The sequence below is a fragment of the Phoxinus phoxinus genome, assembly GCF_949152265.1.
Source record: "Phoxinus phoxinus genome assembly, chromosome: 16".
Taxonomy (NCBI): Eukaryota; Metazoa; Chordata; class Actinopteri; order Cypriniformes; family Leuciscidae; genus Phoxinus; species Phoxinus phoxinus.
The window spans coordinates 1,562,680-1,588,867 of record NC_136891.1 but is presented as its reverse complement, the minus strand read 5'-3'; the positions used below and the strand labels follow the sequence as shown (position 1 = coordinate 1,588,867).

Below are 26,188 nucleotides of genomic sequence, written 5' to 3'. Positions count from 1 at the left end.
GTCACTTTAAGAGCTGCACGGATCCGATACACTGATACACTGATACACAGAACACAGTCTCTCGCGCTTCAATGATTTAAAGTCGTATAACAAGAATCCGATTCCAGAATTGCAATTGATTTTCGATTCCCAACCTTCATTCTCTGGTATGGTTTCATGAGTGTTGACACACACTGTGTCGTGTGTGTGTGTGTGTGTGCAGGGCGTGAGTGCGATCCGCCTGTTCCCGGCGTCGGGGCATCTGCTGCTGTCCTGCTCCATGGACTGCAAGATCAAGGTGAGGTGTGTGTGTGTGAGTGTGTGTGTGTTTTTCTAATGCTTGTATACTAGTTATAACAACAACAACAATAGTTATTGATAATAAGAATGCATAATATGTATTTTTTTATAATAATAAGAATTAATAAGAAATTAAAACAGTCGGTTAAAAATAATAATAATTATTATTATTATGCAACAATAATAATTTAAAAACAGTCTGTTAGAATATTATTTTATTCAATAATATAATAATAAAATGTAATTATTATGCAACAAGAATTTAAATAAATTGATAGAATTAATTGAATAATATTATAATTAATCTTAAAACTAATAATATAATAATAACATTAATAATTGTTTTTTCAATATAATTAAAAACATTATTATTAATATACAAAGATACAAGAATTTAAAACAGTCCGTTAAAATAAAATAATAATACTTAGTATGCAACGGTAATTATTTAAAACGGTCTTTTAGAATATTATAATATGAATAATACAATTATTATTAATATATTATATTAATATGATTACAATAATTGTAATAAATAACAATCATTATTGTTATTTATAAAAAAATAATATAATAATAATAATAATAACAACAACATTATTATTATTATTAATAGAATAATTAACTATTATAATTATTATGCAAGCAATTTATGACCTCATACTATTTTATGTAATTTTATGAAAAATTAATGTTGCAGATGTAATGTTTTACTCTAATCTCCTGATTGTTTAAATGAACGGACATAAAGCATCAAATGTGAAGAATTTAAGATTAATTCTGACGCCGCATCATCATAAAAAGAATAATCTTGCATGTTAATTATTATTTTAAAATCAGTTTATTATTTTAAATTGTATTCTTTTTTATTTTAAAATCACTCTCTGTTTTTGTCTTTTGCTGCAGCTGTGGGAGGTTTATAACGAGAGGAGATGTGCACGGACGTTTATTGGTGAGTGTGTGTGTGTTTACACGTGTGTGTTTTTGTTTTATCTCCTCTAGTATGTGTGTGTGTGTTGTGTGATCTCCTCTAGTGTGTGTGTGTGTGTGTGTGATCTCCTCTAGTGTGTGTGTGTGTGTGTGTGATCTCCTCTAGTGTGTGTGTGTGTGTGTGATCTCCTCTAGTATGTGTGTGTGTGTTGTGTGATCTCCTCTAGTGTGTGTGTGTGTGTGTGTGATCTCCTCTAGTGTGTGTGTGTGTGTGTGATCTCCTCTAGTGTGTGTGATCTCCTCTAGTGTGTGTGTGTGTGTGTGTGATCTCCTCTAGTGTGTGTGTGTGTGTGTGTGTGAGATCTCCTCTAGTGTGTGTGATCTCCTCTAGTGTGTGTGTGTGTGTGTGTGATCTCCTCTAGTGTGTGTGTGTGTGTGTGTGTGAGATCTCCTCTAGTGTGTGTGATCTCCTCTAGTGTGTGTGTGTGTGTGTGTGTGATCTCCTCTAGTGTGTGTGTGTGTGTGTGTGTGAGATCTCCTCTAGTGTGTGTGATCTCCTCTAGTGTGTGTGTGTGTGTGTGTGTGTGATCTCCTCTAGTGTGTAAGAGTCGCACAGGTGTGTGAACTCTCAGCGCTGTGGTGATTGGCTGATGTGCTGTAATTACTCTGAGACGTGAGTAATGGAGTAAAGCACAGGCCGGTTCTCCAGCGTCTCGACTCGTTTATCAGGCGCCGTCTCAGAAACTCTCTCCACGGCTTTAATTCATTCAGATTCATCAAACCATCGTGTGCCGGACGGCGAGGATGTTTTAACGAGCGTCTTTGCACGCAATCAGAAAATAAGCGTTTCTTTTTTTCTAGTTGTTGAATAATATTAAGAACAATAATAATTAAAATTATAGTAATATTAAAAAATATTATTTTTTATTATATAATAAATAAAACATGAGAGAATAAAAAAAATGCTGAGTAAAACGGAATAATAACAATAATCATAATATAATTTATAGTATTTATATTAATATTTTATTATTCTAAAATACTTTTTTTTATTTATATTTTTTTATTAATATAATTATTATTCATTGTGTGTGTGTGTAATATTATAAATAGTATATATAATTAAAACAAAATATTTTATTCTTAATATTATATTATACAATAGGATAATATAATACAATTCATAAAACGGTATAATAATAATAATCATTATTATCATTGTTATACTTTTTCTTCTGACAGTTTAAAAAAATTATAATACTTATTGGTTATTAATTATAATAACAATAATAATTCAATAATTGTATCTTACATTTTATTAAATTAATATAATATTAATATAAAATAGTATTATAATAATTTATTATTGTTATACTGTTTGACAGTTTTAAACATTTTCTGATTCCTATTTTTAAATTTGTATATAATAATCTGTATATATTATTAATAATAGCAGTATTAATATAATAATAATGATTATTATGCAAAAAATACAATTTAAAAATATTTATAATAATATAACATAAAAATTATAATAATGGATTATCATTGTTATACTGTTTTACTCTGACGTTTTAAACAATTTTCCTCATTTTATTTTAAATGTAATAATAAGAATAATTATTTTTGTTTTCATCACAATAATAATAATTATTATTATTATTATGTCAATAAGAATAATTATAATTAATAAATATTACTATGTCCAAAATAATTATTATAATAATGAGTAATTATTACAATTATATATTTTTATGCCTTAAAGTGTGTATGTCAGGTTAAATTTTTAATTATGATTGACACAAAATAGTGAGGGGAAATACACGTTTGACAAGTTGATGTATTGTTTTGTATGTTTTTCGATTCCTAAAGGCAGAATATAAGATGAAAAAGTTCGTTATTTTCAGTCCTCCCTTAAAACTGCTCCTCATTCCAAACGAATCGTTTGACGTCATAACAGGGAGACGTCTCCCCAGCTCGCTGAGCTGTGTTGATAATTGTACGAGTGATAGAGCGAGAGAATTAGTGATTAGGACATTTATTTAGTTATTTAAGTTAGGTAGTTAGTATACGCAGGCGTATTTTCACGATGGTGAATTACTGCGTTTGTGCTGGGTGCAAAAACACCGTTAAAACCGGTCACAGAGTCCACTGTGTCCGTGCCTGGGTCAACTTTGTTCGGACCAAACGCGCTGACTTCAGTGCTGCCTCGGTATCCAAGACTTCGGTCATTTGCAGCGCCCATTTCACTGAGAAGGACTACGCGGTTGGAGATCTCATGAGTTATAAAATGGGATTTAAAACCCGAGTGAGACTGGCAGCTGATGCGGTGCCTACGGTGCTACTGAAGCAGTCGATCGCGCCCGCGTCTCTCTCTCTCTCTCTCTCTCTCTCTCTCTCTCTCTCTCTCTCACACACACACACACACACACACACACCAACATATTCCAGCATTGCAATCTTGACACCGCAGGCTGTTCATTATAGCCACGGAGCTTCAGAGCTAAGGCGGAGCTACAGATTAGGTGTCCCTAAATAACCCGCGTATAACAGTAAGCCAACGTTAGTTCCGCATGAATTAATTTGCACGCGAGTTTTATTTATTTTCATACCGTGTATTCTCCGTGTATATTCAAGCACCGAACCATGACGCCCGTACCGTTTCGGTTCAATACGAATACATGTACCGTTCCACCGCTAAGTTATGCCTATACTACCAGACACCTGACCAACTCTCCACTGGTTCTTCTTCACACCAGATATTTATGTTTCTTCGATAGGAATTATTTACATTTCTGTTTGGCTCCTCATCTGTCTCCCGCCTGGGAGGCTCAAAATTGTATGGCTGTGGGCCATCGTAGGTTTGAGGGGGATTTTGGATCTCCTCAGACTCCAAACTCTCCATACTTCAATAGAACTTTGTTGGCGCGACTCCCTTGTATGACGTCACAGCTCAGCCCTTGTTTTAAAAATATGACCTTGACAGAAATGGCTATAAATCTTATTGCAGGGCAGTTACAGTAATAATTTTAATGCTAATTACATTTTCACTCAGACATCTAACCCTTATTTAATATATCTAAAAAAAAAATTTAACCTGACATACACACTTTAACCGTTTTGAGTTATAACATGTAGAGTATAAGAGTGACTGTAAATGCTGGTCGCTAACGGCGGCTGTCACTCGTCTCCGTGGGTTACTGATCACCATGGCTACCGTTGCCGGGCCGGTAAAAAGAGTTGACCAGGACAAGTCAATCTAGTTGGCTCCTAGACGTGTGTGTGTGTGTGTGTGTGTGTGTGTGTGTGTGTGTGTGTGTGTGTGTGTGTGTGTGTGTGTGTGTGTGTGTGTGTGTGTGTGTGTGTGTGTGTGTGTGGTGTGTGTGTGTGGTGTGTGTGTGTGTGTGTGTGTGACTACTCAAAGCACATGTCATGTGTCATATATACGGTGTAATCTTTGAGTGTGTGTGTGTAGGTCACAGTAAAGCGGTGCGTGACGTCTGCTTCAACAACACCGGCACACAGTTCCTCAGCGCCGCCTACGACAGATACATCAAACTCTGGGATACAGAGACCGGTGAGTTACACACACACACACACACACACACACACACACATTTGCATGTCTAATACAGTTTATTCATTGCGTTCATGAAATCCGTTTTTTTTTTTTCAAATTCCGTTTTTTTCAGTTTACATTTTCTTAACTCTGTTTTAATGGTTAAATAAAATGTTATTAATCCAAAAGCAAATCTAATTATTTGTTAGGGTAATATATTATTAAAATAGTTCATAAAACAGTATAATAATTTACTTTTTTCTTTTGAATATTTTTCTAATTCTTATATATTAATAATAATAATAATTAATGTGGATCATGAGTAGCGCTCGAGCTCATAGTGAGTGCATCTCTCCGCTCATCCTCCAGGGAAGTGCATCGCCCCCTTCACCAATAAGAAGGTTCCCTACTGCGTGAAGTTCAACCCCGACGAGGAGAAGCAGAACCTGTTCGTGGCCGGCATGTCGGACAAGAAGATCGTCCAGGTATGAGCTTCCCACGGGTCCTTGAGATCCTTCGAAGTTTGTGAATAGAGATGTTACATGCTAATCAATGGGTGCGTTCACACCGCGAGCAGAGTCGGCGCCGAGTCCATTTCTGCTGCTCACGCTCAATTAAAGTGAAAGCACACTTTTTATTGGACAAAATAAATATGATTTCACACAAAAAGTGGCTAAAATGCACATTATTTGCATGTCTAGTGTGTTTTAACAAACTACGTCAGAAAAGAAAATGAAGACGCAAACATATTTATAGAAAATGTACCCATTTAAACTTGTTTTTATTATTCAGTTTGGGTAAAAGTGTTTTATAAAAGAAATGTATTGAAAATAAATATTTGTGTGTGCTGTAAAGTGGTTGGAAAAAATGAAATCGAAATCAGCTCAAATCGGTATCGGCAGATCAAACTCAACGAAAAATCGGAAATCGGAATCGGACGAAAAAATTGTAATCGGTGCTAGTGTTGTCACGATACTAGAATTTCTAACTTCGATACGATACCTTGAAAAATATCGATATTCGATACCATTTTCGATACCACAGGGAAAAAAACTGCCACAATATTAAGGGGGTATTTATTTATTTTTAAAGCTAAATATAACAAGTCATGACAATGAGGTATATTTTACATGAACAAAAATGTCCCGAGTTCTATCTGTTTATGTTTCAGAAAAGTTAAAATGAGAAGAGTTACAGTGTTTCCTTTAGGATTTTTTAGCAGTGGGGAAAGGTCTGTCCAAACAACAAACACCCCTGATGCTGAGCGTAGCCTCTGCTTGCTAAATGGTACCCCTGGAGCCTGTTCCTTAAGTCTGTTTACACCTATAAAATCATTTTAAAAAATGAGTGATGTGAGGGATTATTGATAGTCAAACAATCTTTTGGGTGCCCGCAGCCCGCTCGCGGTGTGTAGCGCGTGTCCACGCTATTCTCCGACATGCCCGCTCGCGGTGTTCTTTATCAATCAACCAAAGCCGGTCGCGGGGGCGCCGCCCTCGCCATCTTTCCATTCACTTCACTTTTGCTATTTAACCAGAGCGAATGAGACGAGTGCGTCACGTCTGGTGTTTGTCAACGCGCCTTTGGAGAGAAGTGAAAGTGACCGCTCGGCTAGTATCGATACTTCGGGAAATTAGTATTGGTACCGTTCAGATATTTCAGTATCGATATTTATCGAAATATCGATATTTTTGACAACACTAATCGGTGCATCTCTATTTGAATCTGAAAAAACAACTTCAAAGCCCTAGAAAGTTTTTGAAAATAAACACACATACTTTATATACAGGTCCTTGAGAGTCCTGGAATTGCAAGAAGTTTTCTGGACAAAATTCCATATTATAATGTGTTATTCTGCCAACACTTCGTGGCCTGTGCGCACTAGCTTGCTTGATTTACGTTAGTTACTTGCATTTACGCGTTACGTTAAGTGTTTCCCGCGTGCGTTTGTGTTGTACGTTGCCATGACGTAAAGGGTTACACTTTATTTTAAGGTGTCATTGTTACAGAGTACTTATATATTTAAGTGCTGATTAATATTAAACAACTACATGTACTTACTATAGGGTTAGTGTTCGGTTGAGGGTTATTTGCATGTAATTATGCATAATTTACTGTTATTACTATGGTAAGTACATGTAACATATGTAACAAGGACACTGTAAAATAAAGTGTTACCTAACAAAGTGTAACCAATAATTTTATTTATTTATAATTGCTTAAAAGAAAGTAATATTCATATTCATCAAGGATGCATTAAATTGATCAAGTTATGTTTATAATGTTACAAAATATTCTATTTTAAATAAATGCTATTTTTTTGAACATTCAATTCATCAAAGAATTGACTTTGTATTTCAGATTATATATTTATGTAAAGGTGTACTGTGTAATATTTAGGAGGATCTGTCGACAGAAATGCAATATCATAAACATAACTATGTCTTCAGAGGTGTATAAAGAGCTTACATAAGGAGCCGTTATGTTTTTATTAGCTTAGAATGAACATTTCTCTACACACGACATGTTTCTACGTCGACATGTTTCTACGGTGGCCCTGAGCGGACAAACGTGTTTCCTCACGATGTTGTTCTTCGTGATAAGAAGCTAAAGCTAAAGTCAGCGAATAAAACAGACACAATGATGAACAAGCTACAATAATATTCGCAATAACATCGTTTTACTGAATAATGAAGTAAACTGATTTCTTAATTTGTCTTTGTAAAGAAACCTCATTGCTTAACTGCTCTCAGACGACGACATCACTTCCTGTCGGCCACCGTAACGTCTGTTGGGTGCAATTCACAAACTCACCACTAGATGTCGCTAAAAATCACACACGCACCTTTAATGTTTTGGGGTTTTGAATCACTGCTGAAGGCTACTGAATGTTTCTGACGTGGCGGGGCGAGTGTGTGAAGGCTGATGTGTGTGTGTGTTGCAGTGGGACATCCGCACCCGTGAGGTGGTTCAGGAGTACGACAGGCATCTGGGAGCCGTCAACACCATCACCTTCGTGGACGAGAACCGGCGCTTCGTCAGCACCTCCGACGACAAGAGTCTGCGCGTGTGGGAGTGGTGAGGAGCGGCGCTCACAGAAACTCACATTTAATGGGGGATTCCGGTTTCTGACTGGTTTTAGAGAGAAATTGGTTTAATTCTCATGAAAATAATGTCGGAAAGGCGTCATCGGATGAAAAATGCACTTTTATATGGTGTTTGCATATACCGTATATACCCGAATATAAGACGACCCTGATTATAAGACAACCCCCCATTTCCAGACTTATTTTTGTGGAAAAAATCTGGTTTTCAACAGAAAATTATTTTATTTGAAAATTGCACTGATAATTCATTCTCTCTTCCAGCACGCGCGCGCACCTTTCTCTCTCTCTCTCTCTCTCTCGCGCACACCTCTCTCTCTCGCTCGCTCGCTCTACGTCTCTTGCGCGCACTTCTCTCTCGCTCGCTCGCTCTACGTCTCTTGCGCGCACTAATCTCTCGCTCGCTCGCTCTACGTCTCTTGCGCGCACTTCTCTCTCGCTCGCTCGCTCTACGTCTCTTGCGCGCACTAATCTCTCGCTCGCTCGCTCTACGTCTCTTGCGCGCACTAATCTCTCGCTCGCTCGCTCTACGTCTCTCGCGCGCACTTCTCTCTCGCTCGCTCGCTCTACGTCTCTCGCGCGCACTTCTCTCTCGCTCGCTCGCTCTACGTCTCTCGCGCGCACTTCTCTCTCGCTCGCTCGCTCTACGTCTCTTGCGCTCACTTCTCTTTCTCTCTCTCTCGCTCGCTCTGCGTCTCTCGTGTGGCAGAGAGGAGCAGCGTTTTAATTCAGTTAAACACAGATATTATGTTGCTTCTCTAATTTTACATGCAAGTATAGCCGAAATCACAGCACAGATATTGTCTTTATCTTATGTGTATTTGATTTCATCAGACGACGGCTCGATTATCAGGATTTTTGTGCAGATTAACATCTTGGAAGGGAAAGCTGGTTTTGTCTTAATGGGTCGCGTTTCAGTCACTATTTCATATTAATTCGCTATTTCTCCCTTTCCCCCGTGATTTTGTCTATATCGCGAATATAAGACGACCCCCCATTTTTCACCCTATTTTTAGGACAAAAACCTCGTCTTATATTCGGGTATATACGGTAAATGTGTCTGCAGTGTGTGGATAACCGCAACACAATGAAAAAAATCCATTCACTCCATTTTTTTATTTTCTTTTTTTTTAATCCTCAAAAAGTCTAAACACTCAATCAAGCCGTTTGTATTTTCTGAGCACTGTGATGTCATGCACCGAAACGTGTCGCTGTTTTACTTAACCATTGAGGAATTTTAACCAAAGTACTTTAAAAACTTTACATGAACACCCTAAAGAATCACACCAGTTTTATATACATATATATACATATATATTAGTGCTGTCAAATCAATGAATCGCATCTAATACACAAGTTTGTGTTTATATATGTGTATATGCGAGCCGAAGAGCTCGCATATAGAGAACATATATATATATACATTATATATGTGTGTCAACGAGCCGAAGAGAGCACACGTCACTCCTCTCCTCACGAAATTGCACTGGTTGCCGGTTGCCGCTCGCATCAAATAAAAGTCACTGACGTTTGCCTACAGAACAACCACTGGCACTGCTCCCCTGTACCTGAACTCATTACTTCAGACTTATGTGCCATCCAGAAACTTGCGCTCTGCAAGTGAGCGGCGTCTGGTGGTGCCATCTCAAAGAGGCACGAAATCTCTCTCTCTGAGCTTCACCATGACTGCCCCCTGCTGGTGATGATCTGCCTAACTCAGCCAGAGCCGCTGAGTCTGTAGCCATCTTTAAGAAACTGCTGAAGACGTATCTTTTTCGGCAGCACTTGAGCACTTGATCCAGCACTACTAACACTTTCTTATCTATAAAAAAATGCGTTGGATTGTACTGTGAAGGGTCATAGCACTTACATACTGTTGTCCTACTGCTAGTTTAATTGCTTCTATAGTTTCTCATTTGTAAGTCGCTTTGGATAAAAGCGTCAGCTAAATGTAAATATGCACACACACACACACACACACACAGAGGTTATATAGACTCTGAGCCGGTGTTCATACACACACACACACACACACACACACACAGAGGTTATATAGACTCTGAGCCGGTGTTCATACACACACACACACACACACACACACACACACACACACACAGAGAGGTTATGAAGACTCTGAATCGCTGCTGACGCTTTGTTCTCGCTCATGCGGAGAGTTATTCCGGGACACTCGTGTCGTCTTCAGGGATTCTCCTCGTGCCTCAGGTGTCAGAGCTCTGCCCCAGTTTACAGGAGCTGGCTTTGTGGTAGATGGGTTACAATACTCACACACATCTGTGTGTGTTGGATTACAATACTCAAAACACATCGCGCTGTGTGTGTTTTCAACACTGATAATAATCATAAATGTGTCTTGATCATCAGATCCTCATATTATCCTGATTTCTGGAGGATCATGTGACACTGAAGACTGGAGTAATGATGATAAATTCAGCTTTGATCACAGGAATAAATTACACTTTACTGTATATTCACATAGAAAACTGATGATTTACATTGGAATAATATTTTAACTTTTTACTGTATTTTTTATCCATATAAACAGCCTCGTAAGCATATAAGAGACATCTTTCAAAAACATTAAAAATCTGAATGTTTAAACACAAAGTTGTGCTTGATTGTATTCTGATGTGCATTTCATCTTTTCTCAGGGATATTCCTGTGGACTTTAAATACATCGCTGAGCCCAGCATGCACTCGATGCCCGCGGTCACGCTGTCGCCCAACGGTGAGTGACATCATACACGTCATGTGACACTCCCTGCCGCCCGGATCAATAATTGATCAGAATCCCTCAAACACAGACGTGGAGAAGACAACCCTTGTTTCCGCGTCCTCTCTCAGAGTCAAGCGTAAAAATAGATTAGTGTTTAGATCATGTTTTAAATTAGCAAGGTTCAAAAACACATGCATTTATTGCTGCATCATCAAATAATTTCTATTGAACACTGATTGGATTAATTTAACATTCAAGAGGCCTAAAGATATACATTTCAAGAGTTATAAATAAAATAAATCCTTATTAAAGCTACAAACGTTATTCAGTCAAGAGTAAGGAACGTTTTTTTGTTTGATTAACATTAAAACATCAGGATTATTAGGGCGCTGTCGCTTTAAGAGTGAATGCACGGATCCAACATACCGTTACACAAGCGTTTTATTCTTCCACTGTTTACATTCATTTAATACATAAACATTTTCCATGTTAATCAGAGTTTCTGTCCTATCCAGCCGCGACACGCGACGACTCTATTTTAGAAACGATTTCTATTTTTCTGCGCCGTCGCGCTGGAACAACAGACACAAAGTGTGGCACTGATAATCTCAGACACTGTTTATGTGCTTTATTTAATGTTAAAAGCGTGTCATGTGACTTTGAATATCATTTAGTGCTCCAGCTTTGAGCTGTAAAAGCAACAGTGGAAAATTCACCTCAGATCTTGAACCAATCTGGAAACAAGAACGTTCAAACTGTGAACAAACAAGTGTATTATTTGACAGATTGTTTTAGTAACTCAGTAGCCTATGTGTTTTTAATTATGTTTAGTTTGATTATGTACTTATCCATTTTCTTGCGAGTGCCGTCAAGATTACTCTCTGGTGCCGTGCACTCGCCGCGACACTCCGCTCACACGCTGTTCTGATTGGCTGTGCACTCGCCGCGAGACTCCGCCCACACGCTGTTCTGATTGGCTGTGCACTCGCCACGAGACTCCGCCCACACGCTGTTCTGATTGGCTGTGCACTCGCCGCGACACTCCGCCCACACGCTGTTCTGATTGGCTGTGCACTCGCCGCGAGACTCCGCCCACACGCTGTTCTGATTGGCTGTGCACTCGCCACGAGACTCCGCCCACACGCTGTTCAGATTGGCTGTGCACTCGCCACGAGACTCCGCCCACACGCTGTTCTGATTGGCTGTGCACTTGCTGCAAGACTCCGCCCACATGCTGTTCTGATTAGCTGTGCACTCGCCGCAAGACTCCACCCACACGCTGTTCTGATTGGCTGTGCACTTGCTGCGAGACTCCGCCCACACGCTGTTCTGATTGGCTGTGCACTTGCTGCGAGACTCCGCCCACACGCTGTTCTGATTGGTTGTGCACTCGCTGCGAGTCTCCGCCCACACGCTGTTCTGATTGGTTGTGCACTCGCCACGAGACTCCGCCCACACACTGTTCTGATTGGTTGTGCACTCGCCACGAGACTCCGCCCACACACTGTTCTGATTAGCTGTGGGTATTGATTGATTTCGACGCATCTCGCAGTCGCGCCGCGTCTAGTCGCGGACAGACAAAGGATTTGTCGCTGGAATCTGATCGCAGCGCGTCTGGTTAGCACACGGTGTCAGTTTCTTGTGTCTCCTGTAACTGATGACCTGTGTGTTGTGCCGATCTCAGGGAAGTGGCTGGCCTGTCAGTCCATGGACAATCAGATCCTGATCTTTGGAGCTCAAAACCGCTTCCGTCTCAACAAGAAGAAGATCTTCAAGGGTCACATGGTGGCGGGATACGCCTGTCAGGTGGACTTCTCTCCGGACATGAGGTGAGTCTCCAGAAAACAACACGTGTCTGTTGATGTTCGGTTATTATTGTTGTGATTTGGAGCTTCAAGCAGCCGAAACACTCTTGAAGGAAACTTATTCCTTAAAGCAAAGCTGGTTTAGTGGTAAAACAGCTGTAGCTTAAAGACAGATGTGTGTAGATGAGATGGCCTCACTCAGGTCCAGTGTGCTCTACTTCCTTTTCTGATAAAAATAGCAATTGTGATTTGTATAAAAGCTCCAGGTTTACTGTGCTTGTTTGTAGGGCCGCACAATTTGGCGAAAAATAAACAAGCAATTAGAATTGTGATAATATATAAAATATGAGTATAAATAATAATAGTAATTTACTAAATAAAATATTAATATTTTATTTAAAACAAACTAAGAAATATGAAAAATGATATAATTTTAATTTACAGTACATCTGTAAAATTACACGTAATAATTACGATTTTATTATTATTCCTAAATCTAAGACAAATTATGAATTATTACGGTTGCACAATTTCACTGTAAAGTAAATATTATTTTAATTTACAGTACAGCTGTAAAATTACAATGAATAATTATGGTATTATTAAATAAAAATATAGTTTATTTAAAACAAATTACGAAAATATTTTAGAATTGCAATTCTAATGAGTATGGCTGTCTTAATTTCCTCATTTTCAAACATTAAATCACGGAGCTTTTATTTTGGCAGGAAACTGCAGGGACCGTTTAAAGTTTCTATTTTTTCATTTTTAAAACAGCCAGGTTATAAATTTAGCCAAATTGTGATTGAATTGGTGATATAAATGATAATGTTTCAATATCGAAAGAGTGAAAACCATTGTGGAAAATATGCCTTTGATTTAAACTAGATTTTGGGACGTCGAGTCTGAGAAGGCGGGTTAACGACGGTCCCCGATATTTTGAATTTGACTGCAGTACCGATTTCCACCACTACCATTCTTACAGACTCCACCTTTAACTGTAATATGATAAAATTCAACACTAATCTTACATATATTGTCCTTCAATAATTCAAGCACTTTTCTAGTACCTTAATACCTTCAGTACTTTCATAAATATGGCACTAGAATGTACATTTCCAGAAGAAAATGTGAATGGTGCTTGCAGTGGCAACTCGCCACTCGGTTGCTAGGGTGTGGTTAGCTAGATTTTAGCAAGATGATAACAAGATTAGCATGTTATTAGCATGAGGTAATCATGGTTTTAACAAGATGCTAGCATGATTAGCATGTTGCTAGCATAATGCTAGTATGATTAGCATCATACTTAAATTTCAATAAGTCAAATTCAAGCACTTTAAGCACCTTGTACCAACCCTGACTAAAGCATAAAAATACCACATGTTTGCAGATGTTGAGGAAACTATGCTATGCTAAGTTCACATACTCGCGTCTCTGAAAAACACAGCTTATTTTACTCTGAAATGTGTGTTTCCAGGCTGGAATGTTTGTTATTGTGTTGGTCTGTGATACTACACGTTTCCATGTTTCATTGTCCATTGCGCTATTTTGAATTGGCCTGCAGTACCGACTTCCACCACTAGCTGTCAATCTTACAGACTGCAGCTTTAACTGGTTCTCTCCCCGTCTCCCTGCAGTTACGTGGTATCCGGTGATGCCGACGGGAAGCTGAACATCTGGGACTGGAAGACGACGAAACTGTACCATCGGATCAAGGCGCACGATAAGGTGTGTATCAGCGCGCTCTGGCACCCTCACGAGACGTCCAAGGTCATCACCTGTGGCTGGGACGGCCTGATCAAACTCTGGGACTGAGGAACTGAACACTTCCTTCCTCACGAGCGGCTCATGCGGATGTTATCCGGCTGGTATCCAGTCCCTACACACACACACACACACACATACACACACACGCCACAGACTTTCAGCTCGTGCTTTTCTTGTTTTTTTAATGAATGAAACCATGTCTCGCAATCTCTCTTTTAGAAGATAATAAATGTCTCTCGTTTATTTTCTGCTGTGTGTGTGTGTGTGTGTTTTGGTTCCTGTATCTGGAAGTATTTTTACATTTGGGGTGAGAGATATTTATCGTCTACTATGATTGTTGTTTTAAAGCGGTGATATAATGCGCTTTTCACAAGATGTAAAATAAGTCGAAAATGAGTGTGTGTGTGAAGTTTTACCTCAATTTTACCCACAGATATTTTTATAAAGCATGTTAAAATCGTCACTTTTCGAGGGTGAGGATCCAAATATGGTCATTTCCTTTTTTTTTATCAGCAAGCAATTGTGAAAGTACAATGGGGCATTTAACTCTAAAAGCGAAATCTCATTGGCTGATGTTAATTTCTGACAATATGATTCTCAAAATGTGTTTTTTCTCACTCTGTCATACACAAAACTTTCCAGTTGTATTCCTATCTATATTCTTAAGGGTTTTACTGAGGGGTTTGTTCATATATCATTCAGATTCTGATTTATACAACATTTTATACCTAAAAACGGGATTAATTTTTTTTTTTTTTAATGGCTGTTGACAGTGAGTGATAAATAGTGATATTCAAAATCCCACCTTTGACTAATTTGTCAACAAAATGAAACAAAATGGCTGTATTCAATGTTCAGATTTCTCTTCTGGAAATATATGCAAATTAGCACATATTTAATTAGATAATACCTCATTTGCATATTTAAACATATTCTAAAAACGTGTAATACAAAAGATATCTATGTTAATGTCAGTAATCAACCGGGGAATTTTTATCCTGATATCTATTAGTTCATTTTTGTTACCTATTCACGTGGGGCGTCTCCCCTTAAGAGAGTCAAATGATTCGTTCATGAATGAATCATCCGTTTGAATGAATCGTTTGAATCTCAATGACTCACTCATTAACAGTGACTCGCTGCCACCTACTGGCGACTTTAATTATACATGTATTTTTCATTTTTTAAATCACTTCAAAATATCAATATTTAAATGTTTTAAAACATCAGAACATTCTCTTTGGCATTATGGGTAATTTAGTCCTTCACTGGGAATTTTGCTGTTAAACATGTATTTTATTTCTTATTTTAATGGGAAATTGCACATGGTGTCTCTACAGAAGCAAATATCACAACCTCACAGTGAATTATTTTATTAAAAAATCTAAATATGGAATTTGCTCCATGTATCAATTGCCATAACCTGATTATTGTGGTTTCTAGATATGCAGATCAGACGATCAATCAGAATCTGTCTGTTCAAAATCATCTCCAGTAACAGTTTCTTAGTTTATTCAGTCCTTTTCAGAATAAACTCTTCAATCAAAATGATGCAAATAAGGCAATCCCAGAATGCACTGCATACAATTTACCCGGAAATTCTCCTCCTACACTCAAGGAATGTGACATTTATCAATATTCATACGCCTCGTCTGGTATTTGTACACAATGAGTGAAGTCAGCTGAAAAACCCTCCAGCCTGTTGTCATCGAGCTACATGCTAACAAAAATATGCCATTAATGTCATTTCATACTGAAAATAATTGATGCTGTTATTGATTTATTTCTGTGCTGCATTTCCCCAGAAGCATTAGATCAGTCTCCAATTATGTGTATAATCTGCTTATGCTACTACTATAATACTGCTGCTTTTGGGAAACACACATTTTTACTCCGTATTTGTGTTTGGTAGAGTATTGAGTCCAGTGTCTTAAGCACATTGCATCATGGGAGATACTTGTGTGGTGCATCAATGTTGGATCAAAATGGGACATTTAAATCAATGCAGAACAAAAAGGATATAATTATATTTGTAATACAAAAAAAATATTAGATGCATAATTTAATTAAAATAGACATGTAATCGGCCTTGTATAATATATATATATACACACACACACACACACTGCTGATTGTGACTAATTAATTTAATATACACTGCCATTCAAAAGGATCTGGGATCTGTAAATATTTTTGTTTATAAAAGAAGTCTCTTCTGCTCAGCAAGGCTGCATTTATTTGATTAAAAATAAAACAATAAACTGTAATATTGTGAAATATTATTACAACAATGTTTTTTCTATGTGAATATATAGAAAATTGTCATTTATTCCTGTGATCAAATCTGAATTTTCTGCATCATTACTCCAGTAACATTTTTTATTATCAATGTTGAAAACAGTTGTGTGTAAAAAAATATCTGTATTTTTTCATGAATCGAGAGTTCAAAAGAACAGCATTCATCTGAAATAAAAAGTAACATTATTTGTATATATTATATAATTTTATATTTTATGCTACATTTCCCTTTACAAAACAGCACTGTACCGTGGTGATACCATAATACATATGTACTATAACGTTCATATACTGCCATATTTGGGCAATTTCTTGGGCATTTGAACATGCGGGTCTATGGGACTGAGTCTCTTCTGCAGCCGGACTCTAGTGGCCAGTGGAGGAACTGCAGTTTAATCTCAGTGTTGGGTTCACGAGAGAGACCGGAAGGTGGCCAATTGGGTAAAACCCACGCCATCGTTACTGTTCGATGTGTGTCAAGAGCTGAGATTCAGATATGATAATGAGTGTTTCGATTTCTGACCAGTCAGAGCAGAGCAGCTCTCAGAGAGGCGGAGTTTAGAGAGACTGAATCTTCGATAGTTTCTCCTGAACAGTCGTCGCTCACCCGTGCGGTACGAAGCGAGTGTTGACCCATCCCAGGACGAAGGAGCTGCTGGCGTTCTGGATGTTTCTGTGCAGGATCAGCCGAGGTTTGTTCGGGTCGCTGTAACTGTGATAGAGCCGGTAATGAGCGCGCTCCAGTTCCCTGAGGAGACTGAACCAATAGCGGATCACCGAGGGCTCGTCCCCGCCCACCTCGAAGCCGGGCCAGTGCAGGTGCAGCTCCAGCAGCAACAGACCCAGCGAGTCCAGAACCCGCTCCAGAACCAGGTTCTCCAGGACCTTCCACTCCGCGCTTTCCAGGTCCAGCTTCAGGACGTCCACCTGACGGCAGCAAAGGTGACGCATTATCCCCTATTCACAAGATGCATTGTAATCCTATGGTGTCCCCAGAATGTGTGTGTGAAACTGCAGCTCAAAATACCAGATCTTTTATTATATCTTGTCAAATTTGCCCCTTTTTGGGTGTGAACAAAAATGTAAAGTTTTTGTGTGTGTCCCTTTAAATGCAAATGAGCTGTTGCTCCGCCTCCTTTCAGAAGAGGGTGGAGCCTTTACACGAGCTTCAGATACTCCGGTAATAACAGAACAGGCCAATCTCACTCATCCAGAATCTTATAAATAACCAGTAGCGAGTACAAGACGCACATGGACATATTATACCATTTTCACAAGATGTAATATAAATACATAATCTGAAGGCCACGCCCACACCGGGGGGGAAACAATCCACCCGTCTCCATTGACTCTGCATTATGAGAGGATCCTCCTCGTCATCTCTTGCTTTTAACTAAAACGAGCGTTTAAGGACTTTAAAGTGGATCAGGCTGGAACGAATGGGGATCCTGACACTCAGTATGCACTAGAAACACAGTTAGTGTGCAGTGAGTTAAACATTTGGTCACTGGTGAGTCAAATATCCAGATGTCAGTTTTATATATTATATTTCTGTAAGATAAGCGATCCTGTGGCGATGACGTTCTCCTCCAGCGGCGTACGCTAGTTCTCAGAGTAATGAGACGCGTTACGCTCTGTCTACACTGCCTGTCCACTTTAAGTCCTTAAACGCTCGTTTTTTGGGGTCGACGGGTTATAAAAACGTATTTCTGGGTTTCTCAGCGTGTTTGCTGGACACCTCGTCCCGGTGTGGGCGTGGCCTAAATATACTCTGTCTCATATCCTGTGCAATACTGTATTTAATATATCATGTTGATCAGTATTTGCTCTAAATTTGTGCAGATTTGGTTTACACGAACATCCCCAGGAAAGTGATTAAACAATAACATTTCCCACCACTGTTGATTTTTAGCCGCGTTTGGCGGGTGTTAAAGGAGAACTCCGGTCAATTTTAACATTGAGCTCAATTTTTTGTAAATTTGGAGTGCTGTCAATACAGAGAACAACGACAAAAATCGGTGTTGCCTACACCGTGTTATCGATTGTCGAGTTCACGCGCACAGGTTTAGTTACCTATGATCACGCACGTGAACTCGACAATCGACTACTTTGGACTTCGACCGAAAACAGGAAGTAAATATGTGCGCTTGTTGAATTAACATCATTTTTATTCATATCTTTCACATCTACTGCAGTCAGAGTCACTCGTGTTCACTCTGAAGGAATCACTCAACATGGCTGGGCACTTGTAATGACACATCAAGGATGATAAGAGAAATAAAAGCAGGTTTAAAATTAGACCCCATTCAAGTCAATAGGGTGCAGATTTTAAAAAGAGGATAACACGGTGTAGGCAACACCGATTTTTGTCGTTGTTCTCTGTATTGACAGCACTCCAAATTTACTAAAAATTGAGCTCTAATAATAATAATACATTTTATTTATAGGCGCCTTACATGACACTCAAGGACACCTTACTAACACAATAAAACAGTCAATAGTAATCAAACACTCATTGTTAAAACCTTGGAGAACATTATTAAACTATATAAAAAATAAAAATAAATCACATAAAAGCCGGCCTGGTTCTGTCTCTTTAAGCGGGACGAGGAGAAGTAGGACACTTTATTGAGGACGGAACAGTGCAGAGACTGACCCGAGTTACTGAACACACACACACACACACACACCCATGAGAGATGAAACCAGCAGCCGTCAGAAACTCTGACTGTCCTCTCTGAGTCTCGTCTCTTTATTAAACTCCAGGATGTTTTATAATTGTGTTTAGATTAGATTAGAAATTAAAATTATCTGTCTTTAAACTATGAAGACATTTAGTTTAAACTACAGCTGTCGCGATTAATCGCATCTAACATAAGTTTGTAAATATGTGTGTGTGTATATATTTACACACACACACACACATGTTCAAACTTTGATGTTAGATGCGATTAATCGCGACAGCTGTAGTTCGATTTGACCAAACCAGTTGTCATTAGTTGTCATTAGTTGTCATGCACTGAATCAGATCGTGTAAGAAACTGAGGTTCTGGCTCTCAAACGCTGCTTCAGAACATCCATATGCAGAAGTCATAAATCTATAACACCCTCTGCCATAATTACAAGCACATGTTTTATTCATTAGCTTCCTGCTTTATGCGTTCTCTCTGTTTCTGTTTCTCAGGCAGATCGGCCACGTCACACACACACACACACACACACACACACACACACACACACACACACACACACACACACACACACACACACACACACACACACACACACACACACACACACACACACACACACTGATTCTCCCTGAAAGCAAACGTGAAGCTTCAGGTGTGTTTGCAGGAAATTATGCGTCTCAGGCACACGCACACACACACACACACACACACACACACACACACACACACACACACACACACACACACAACCTCTGAGTTCATGATAGTGTCTTTACAGCTGCGATTAAACGATTTAAGTGTTATACCACCAGACAGAAATACACACATTTATTGTGTGTGTGTCGGAGAGTGTGTGTGTGTGTGTGTGTGTGAGTGAGAGAGAGAGAGAGACAGTGTGTTTGTGAGAGAGAGAGAGTGAGTGATGGGTAGGTTTAGGGGTCGGGTTAGTGTGTGTGTGTGTGTGTGTGATGGGTAGGTTTAGGGGTTGGGTTAGTGTGTGTGTGTGTGTGTGTGTGTGTGTGAGCGAGAGAGAGAGTAAGTGAGAGATGGGTAAGTTTAGGGGTCGGGTTAGTGTGTGTGTGTGAGTGAGAGAGAGAGAGAGTGTGTGTGTGAAAGAGAGCGAGTGATGGGTAGGTTTGGGGGTCGGGTTAGTGTGTGTGTGTGTGTCACCTGTCTGTGGCCGAAGCTGTTGAGTATGTCCTTGATCTTCCTCCTGCTGTGTGTGTGTGTGTGTGCGTGGAGTCTGTCAGGGTTCGGGTCCCTCCAGTCGACGGAGAGCCGGTGGAGCCACATGTGTTCCTCCTGTAGATGAGCAGATCTGAGACTCGGGTCGAAGCAGTGAACCTCACAGCCGGATCCGGCCAGCATCCGCTCCAGCCCGTCGTCATCCGCTGCCAGCCTACATGCACACGCACACACACAGACGCAAACACCACACACACGCACACACACACACACACACAGGTAGACAAACAGACATGCACGCACACACACACGCGCACACACAACACACACACACACACGCACGCACATACACACGCACACGTGTACACACACGCACACACCACGCACACACGTACGCACTCCACACACACGCACACACATACACAAACACGCACGCACGCACGCACACACACACACACGTGCGCACACACACACAGACGCAAACACCACACGCACCACACACACACACACACGCACACACACACACACAGGCAGACAAACAGACATGCATGCACGCACACACACACACAACACACACGCACGCACGCACATACACACGCACACGTGCACACACGCACACACCACGCGCACAACACACACACACATACACAAACACACACACACACATGCACGCACGCACGCACACACACACACGTGTGCACACACGCACATACACACACACACACACGCACACCACGCACACACACGCACACACACGTACACACACACACGCACGCACGCACACGTGCACACACGCACATACACACACACACACGCATATTTTACAGAATTTAAATAGCTCAACACAACAAATGTGGTTTCCCCAAAATTCCCCAACCCCCTGAACAGAATCCGTCTCACAGCTCAGATCTGCAGAACGGGTGTCGTCTCACTCATCAAGGGCTTCATTAGTGTCGACAGGTGTGCGTGAGCTAGAACACATGAAGCGTCTGAACTGGAGAGGTTTGTGGAGTGTCACGTTTGACAACTGCATGTTAGAAATATGGATAAGTCAAAAAAATGGTCCAAAAAGAGAAGATTCATCACACTTCACAAACAAGGAACCGGATTTAAAAAGACAGCGAAGGCACTAAATGTTCATCGAGACGCCGCTGGAAGCAGAGTTCACAAGTTCAAAGTTAAAGGAGCCGTGGTTACACTCCTGGACTGGCAGAAACCCCCGGGGTGACTGCAGGAGACGTGGTGGCACACACACTGAGGTGTTAGTACGCATGCCAGAACTCCACACCTCCACTGACACAAAAGCGTGAGGAAAAATCAGCTCCAATATGCTCAAAATCATATAAATAAGCCACAGAAGTTTTGGATTCTGTTCTGTGGAGCGATGAAACAAAACTGTTGGATTTGGGGAAACCACTTGAAACATTTGTTGTGTTGAGATATGTCCAATACTCTTGTTTGATTTGTTCATTGCAAACATATAATAATTAAAAAAATAATAATAAATATATATATATAGTATATTATTAATTTAGAATTTTAGCTTATTTTACTACATCAAATTGATATATATAATTTTAATTATTCTTTTAATTCATTTTTTGTTTTAATTATTTTAGTATATCACTTGAACCTAATAAATTGATAAATGTTTATATATATATTTTTTTGTTTTATTTTATTTCAGTTAAAGATCAAATTACATTTTTATTAGTTTTTTTTGTTAATTATAAGAACCCTGAAAAAAGAGCAGAATATATATTTTTTTAAGATAATAATCATTATTATTATCAAATTATCTTAATACAGTTTGATTATATAGCGACATTAGTATTATGCATTAATACATAGAATACTAGCATACAGCAAAGAATAAACACTAGCTCTTTTAAATAGTATGTATGATAATAATCATGTCAAACAGTGGAGTCATCTCGAGAACAAAGCTGCAGTATTTCATCTATAATCCTTCATTTCTCTAAAAACATCTAAATGTGGAGAATCGGGTCTGTGTGAATTCAGCAACAGTTACTCCGTGCATATGTTGTGCAAATGTAGTGTCATTTATTTGCACACTATGTTGAGTATATATATATTCTGTAGAGTAAGAGTAGGAGGTTGCTATTGTGAATACTCGATGTGCATAACGACTATTTAATCAGGTTTTATAAGTCATGTTACAGAGCACGGAGTGTGTGGAGAAGAGCGTGACTTAAACAGCATCAGATCTGGAGTGTGTTTGAGCTGGAGGACACCGGCCAGACGTGCCTGAGCAGCGACTCCTGCGTTCATGAGCGGCTGAACTCGCTGACTCCGTAATGAGGACCGAGTGATGAGCGAGAGTCTGCATCCGAGTCTCTGGATCCTCTCAGACTCTACACGAGTGGCTTTGGCTGTTAAACCATCGCCTTTACTGAGACCCATTAAAAAGTGTCGGCTAAATTCATCTCACTCAGGGTCAAAATTAAGGCTTTGTACATCCTTTAATTAATTGTGTTTATATATGAAGAGTGAAGTGCCATCTGAAATTTTCTTCTAGAATGATAATTTGTATCAAGCTGTATATTTAAGGTCAGTAAGTTCACTTAAATGGCAATGCAAATTACCTATTAATTGTCATTTAAGTGAAATTACTGAATTTAAATATATAAGCTTGATATAAAGTCTCATTCTAGAAGAAAGTTCAGACGGCACTCAGAGGGGTTTGCATCTGAACTCTTCATATATATATATATATAGTGCTTAGAATAAGTGAACACACACATGCTAAAGTTGACTAAAAAGAGGAATAAAAAAGTATGTTTATATATGATGAATGTATGAGGGCGTGTCATGTCAGAAGTGTCTGCAGCCGCCGGTCCGTATAAACAACGTTTGCTAATGAAGTCTGACTGAGGAGAAGCTGCAGGGCAGGAGTTTCACACGCACACACACACACACACGCACACACACACACACACACACACACACACGCGCCTATACACAGAAAATACTTAGCAATGGTGTTGACTTGAATTTACACATGGTTTGTCTTAAAGGAGAACTCCGGTCAATTTTAACATTGAGCTCAATTTTTAGTAAATTTGGAGTGCTGTCAATACAGAGAACAACGACAAAAATCGGTGTTGCCTACACTGTGTTATCCTCTTTTTAAAATTTACACCCTATTGACTTGAATGGGGCAAGTTTTAAACTTAACCAGTTCTTAGTCTTATCATCCTTGATGTGTCATTACAAGTGCCCAGCCATGTTGAGTGATTCCTTCAGAGTGAACACGAGTGAATCTGACTGCAGTAGATGTGAAAGATATGAATAAAAATGATGTTATATCAGCCAGCGCACAGACCTGTATTTAGTTCCTGTTTTCGGTAGAAGTCCAAAGTAGTCGATTGTCGAGTTCACGTGCATAGGTTTAGTTACTATGATCACGCGCGTGAACTCGACAATCGACTACTTTGGACTTCCACCGAAAACAGGAACTAAATACAGGTCTGTGCGCTGGCTGATATAACATCATTTTTATTCATATCTTTCACATCTACTGCAGTCAGATTCACTCGTGTTCACTCTGAAGGAATCACTCAACATGGCTGGGCACTTGTAATGACACACCACGGATGATAAGAGAAATAAAAGCAGGTTTAAAACTTGCCCCATTCAAGTCAACAGGGTGCAAATTTTTTAAATAGGATAACACGGTGTAGGCAACACCGATTTTTGTCATTGTTCTCTGTATTGACAGCACTCCAAATTTACTAAAATTTGAGCTCAATGTTAAAATTGACCGGAGTTCTCCTTTAAAGGTGAACTATGCAGGTTTCTTGCCTTAAAGGAACACTTTTGTTTATAAATATGCTCATTGTCCAGCTCCCCGAGAGTTAAACAGTTTTACGGTTGTCGAATCCGTTCAGCCGATCTCCGGGTCTGGCGGCAGCACTGTTAGCATAGCTTAGCATAGATCATTGAATCTGATTAGACCGTTAGCATCTCGCTCAAAAAAATTACCAAAGAGTTTCGATATTTTTCCTATTTAAAACTTGACTCTTCTGTAGTTACATCGTGTACTAAGACCGACAGAAAATGAAAAGTTGTGACATACTCTCTTTTTCAAAGTACTTACATTTTAATGATGTATTGGTATATAAAGACAGTTTAAGCCAATTTGAAGAAAAGTTTTTTTAGACAATTCTTACCTACCCTACCTTTAATCAATGATAATAAAATTTTGTCATAACAAAACTGTTTTAAAAAATGGTTAAAAAACATTTTCATAAATCATATGTTCATTTTTCTTTATGTTGATATTAAAAGTACCTGAATCTTTGTTTTTTTTTCATAGTGTGATTTTTGAGGAATTGTATTGAATCCAATTAGGGTCAATTTGACCCGCTCCATAAAGGGTGTACACCGAGATCGAACCGTGCACGAGGGTTAAGAACACCACACTGACATATAATCAAGCTTTAAGCGCTGGATTCGTCCACGTGTCACACACAGATGGAAGAAGCGTTAGACTGACCTGAGAGAATAAACGCGGCAGTGTTTCGACGCGATTCGCTGGGCCAGACTGAACCTGTGGTCCAAACACAGAACCCACGACCCATGATCCTCTCTGTCGAACAGGGGCGGCACAGACGCCGGTCTCTCACAGGACACCTTCAAACACACACCGAAGATCCATCATTCATCATCTGGCTTTAAAGTGCACATATTATGCCTTTCTGATGTTCCCTGTCATGTAGTGTGTGAGAGAGCTGCAAACGTTTCAAAGTGCAGATAAATGAAGTAATGTTTGTAATTCAGTCTCACTTCCTGCTCAATCTGTAGTTTTGTAGCTAATTTGCATAATGCCAGCCTGTGGTCTTGATTGGCTGAACAGCGTCTCTTAGCTCCGCCCTCAAACACTAGTGTATCTGAGACTGGAAGAGTTTGGTTCGTGTTGTTCATGTCGAGAAGACGATGTTTTCTGAGATTGATACGATAAAACCATAGACTGTATATAAATATGTGTGTAGTGTGTGTGACGTCACCCGTAGTGTTTCTGAAGGCCAAAGTGGGCGGAGCCGGCCGTCGCCATCTTGGCCGCGCGTCACTCAAGGATAAACGAGCATGTGCAGTGAGGCGGATTAGCTGAGGTGACGTGATGCTAACGCTAGCAGACAAACGCTAGTAGTGACATCAGCGGCAATCCACCTGTCACTCAAGTGGCCACGCCCTTAATTATGCAGAACTTTAAGGCTTAATATAATTTAAACGGATGAGTTATAAAAATATTCACCCCCCTCACAGTCGTCATGAAGGGCAAGATTAGCTATATAGACCAAAACCACTTTTAAACATGTTTTATTCTGCTGTAAAGTTGAGGATTTTAACATGCGGGTCTATGGGACTGAGTCTCTTCTGCAGCCGGACTCTAGTGGCCAGTGGAGGAACTGCAGTTTAGTCACTTCAGTGTTGGGTTCACGAGGGAGACCGGAAGGTGGACAATTGGGTAAAACCCACGCCATCGTTACTGTTCGTATCACTGTGTATCAAGAGCTGAGATTCAGATATGATAATGAGTGTTTAGATTTCTGACCAATCAGAGCAGAGCAGCTCTCAGAGAGGCGGAGTTTAGAGAGACTGAATCTTCGAACGAACCGTTTCCGACACAGTGATTCTGCAATGTGTATTATGAGAAAATGAAAGTGTTTTTTGGCCTTGGATGAATGTAAAGCTGATGTAGGAGACGTTAAAAAAGCATAATAGTGCACTTTAACTTTAAGCGTAGGGTTGTACCAACCTGATCTCACGGCAATTCGTAGGAATTTTACGAGGTGGCTGATTCGATTTTT

The 26,188-nt window shown here is 39.5% G+C and overlaps 2 protein-coding genes across 3 annotated transcripts in view; one reads left to right on the top strand and one right to left on the bottom strand.

Annotated features, from left to right (window-relative positions):
* The window catches only part of cdc40 (cell division cycle 40 homolog), a 23,729-nt gene extending 7,410 nt beyond the window's left edge, over nucleotides 1–16,319 (top strand). Inside the window, exons 8-15 of the mRNA XM_079584468.1 lie at nucleotides 203–277; nucleotides 1,186–1,231; nucleotides 4,685–4,786; nucleotides 5,138–5,253; nucleotides 7,713–7,846; nucleotides 10,542–10,618; nucleotides 12,291–12,435; nucleotides 14,049–16,319. Coding sequence (XP_079440594.1) covers nucleotides 203–277; nucleotides 1,186–1,231; nucleotides 4,685–4,786; nucleotides 5,138–5,253; nucleotides 7,713–7,846; nucleotides 10,542–10,618; nucleotides 12,291–12,435; nucleotides 14,049–14,226 — 873 coding nt within the window. The 3' untranslated portion in view covers nucleotides 14,227–16,319. The remainder of the gene's footprint in view (nucleotides 1–202; nucleotides 278–1,185; nucleotides 1,232–4,684; nucleotides 4,787–5,137; nucleotides 5,254–7,712; nucleotides 7,847–10,541; nucleotides 10,619–12,290; nucleotides 12,436–14,048) is intronic.
* mettl24 (methyltransferase like 24) overlaps nucleotides 16,309–26,188 on the bottom strand; it is a 27,128-nt gene continuing 17,248 nt past the window's right edge. The window contains exons 4-6 of one of the 2 annotated variants that reach the window (XM_079584469.1): nucleotides 24,874–25,010; nucleotides 20,340–20,568; nucleotides 16,309–17,403 (exon numbers count right to left, since the gene is read on the bottom strand). In XM_079584469.1, the coding sequence (XP_079440595.1) occupies nucleotides 17,080–17,403; nucleotides 20,340–20,568; nucleotides 24,874–25,010 (690 nt within the window). In that variant the 3' untranslated portion in view covers nucleotides 16,309–17,079. The remainder of the gene's footprint in view (nucleotides 17,404–20,339; nucleotides 20,569–24,873; nucleotides 25,011–26,188) is intronic. The other variant, XM_079584470.1, reaches the window with a different exon arrangement.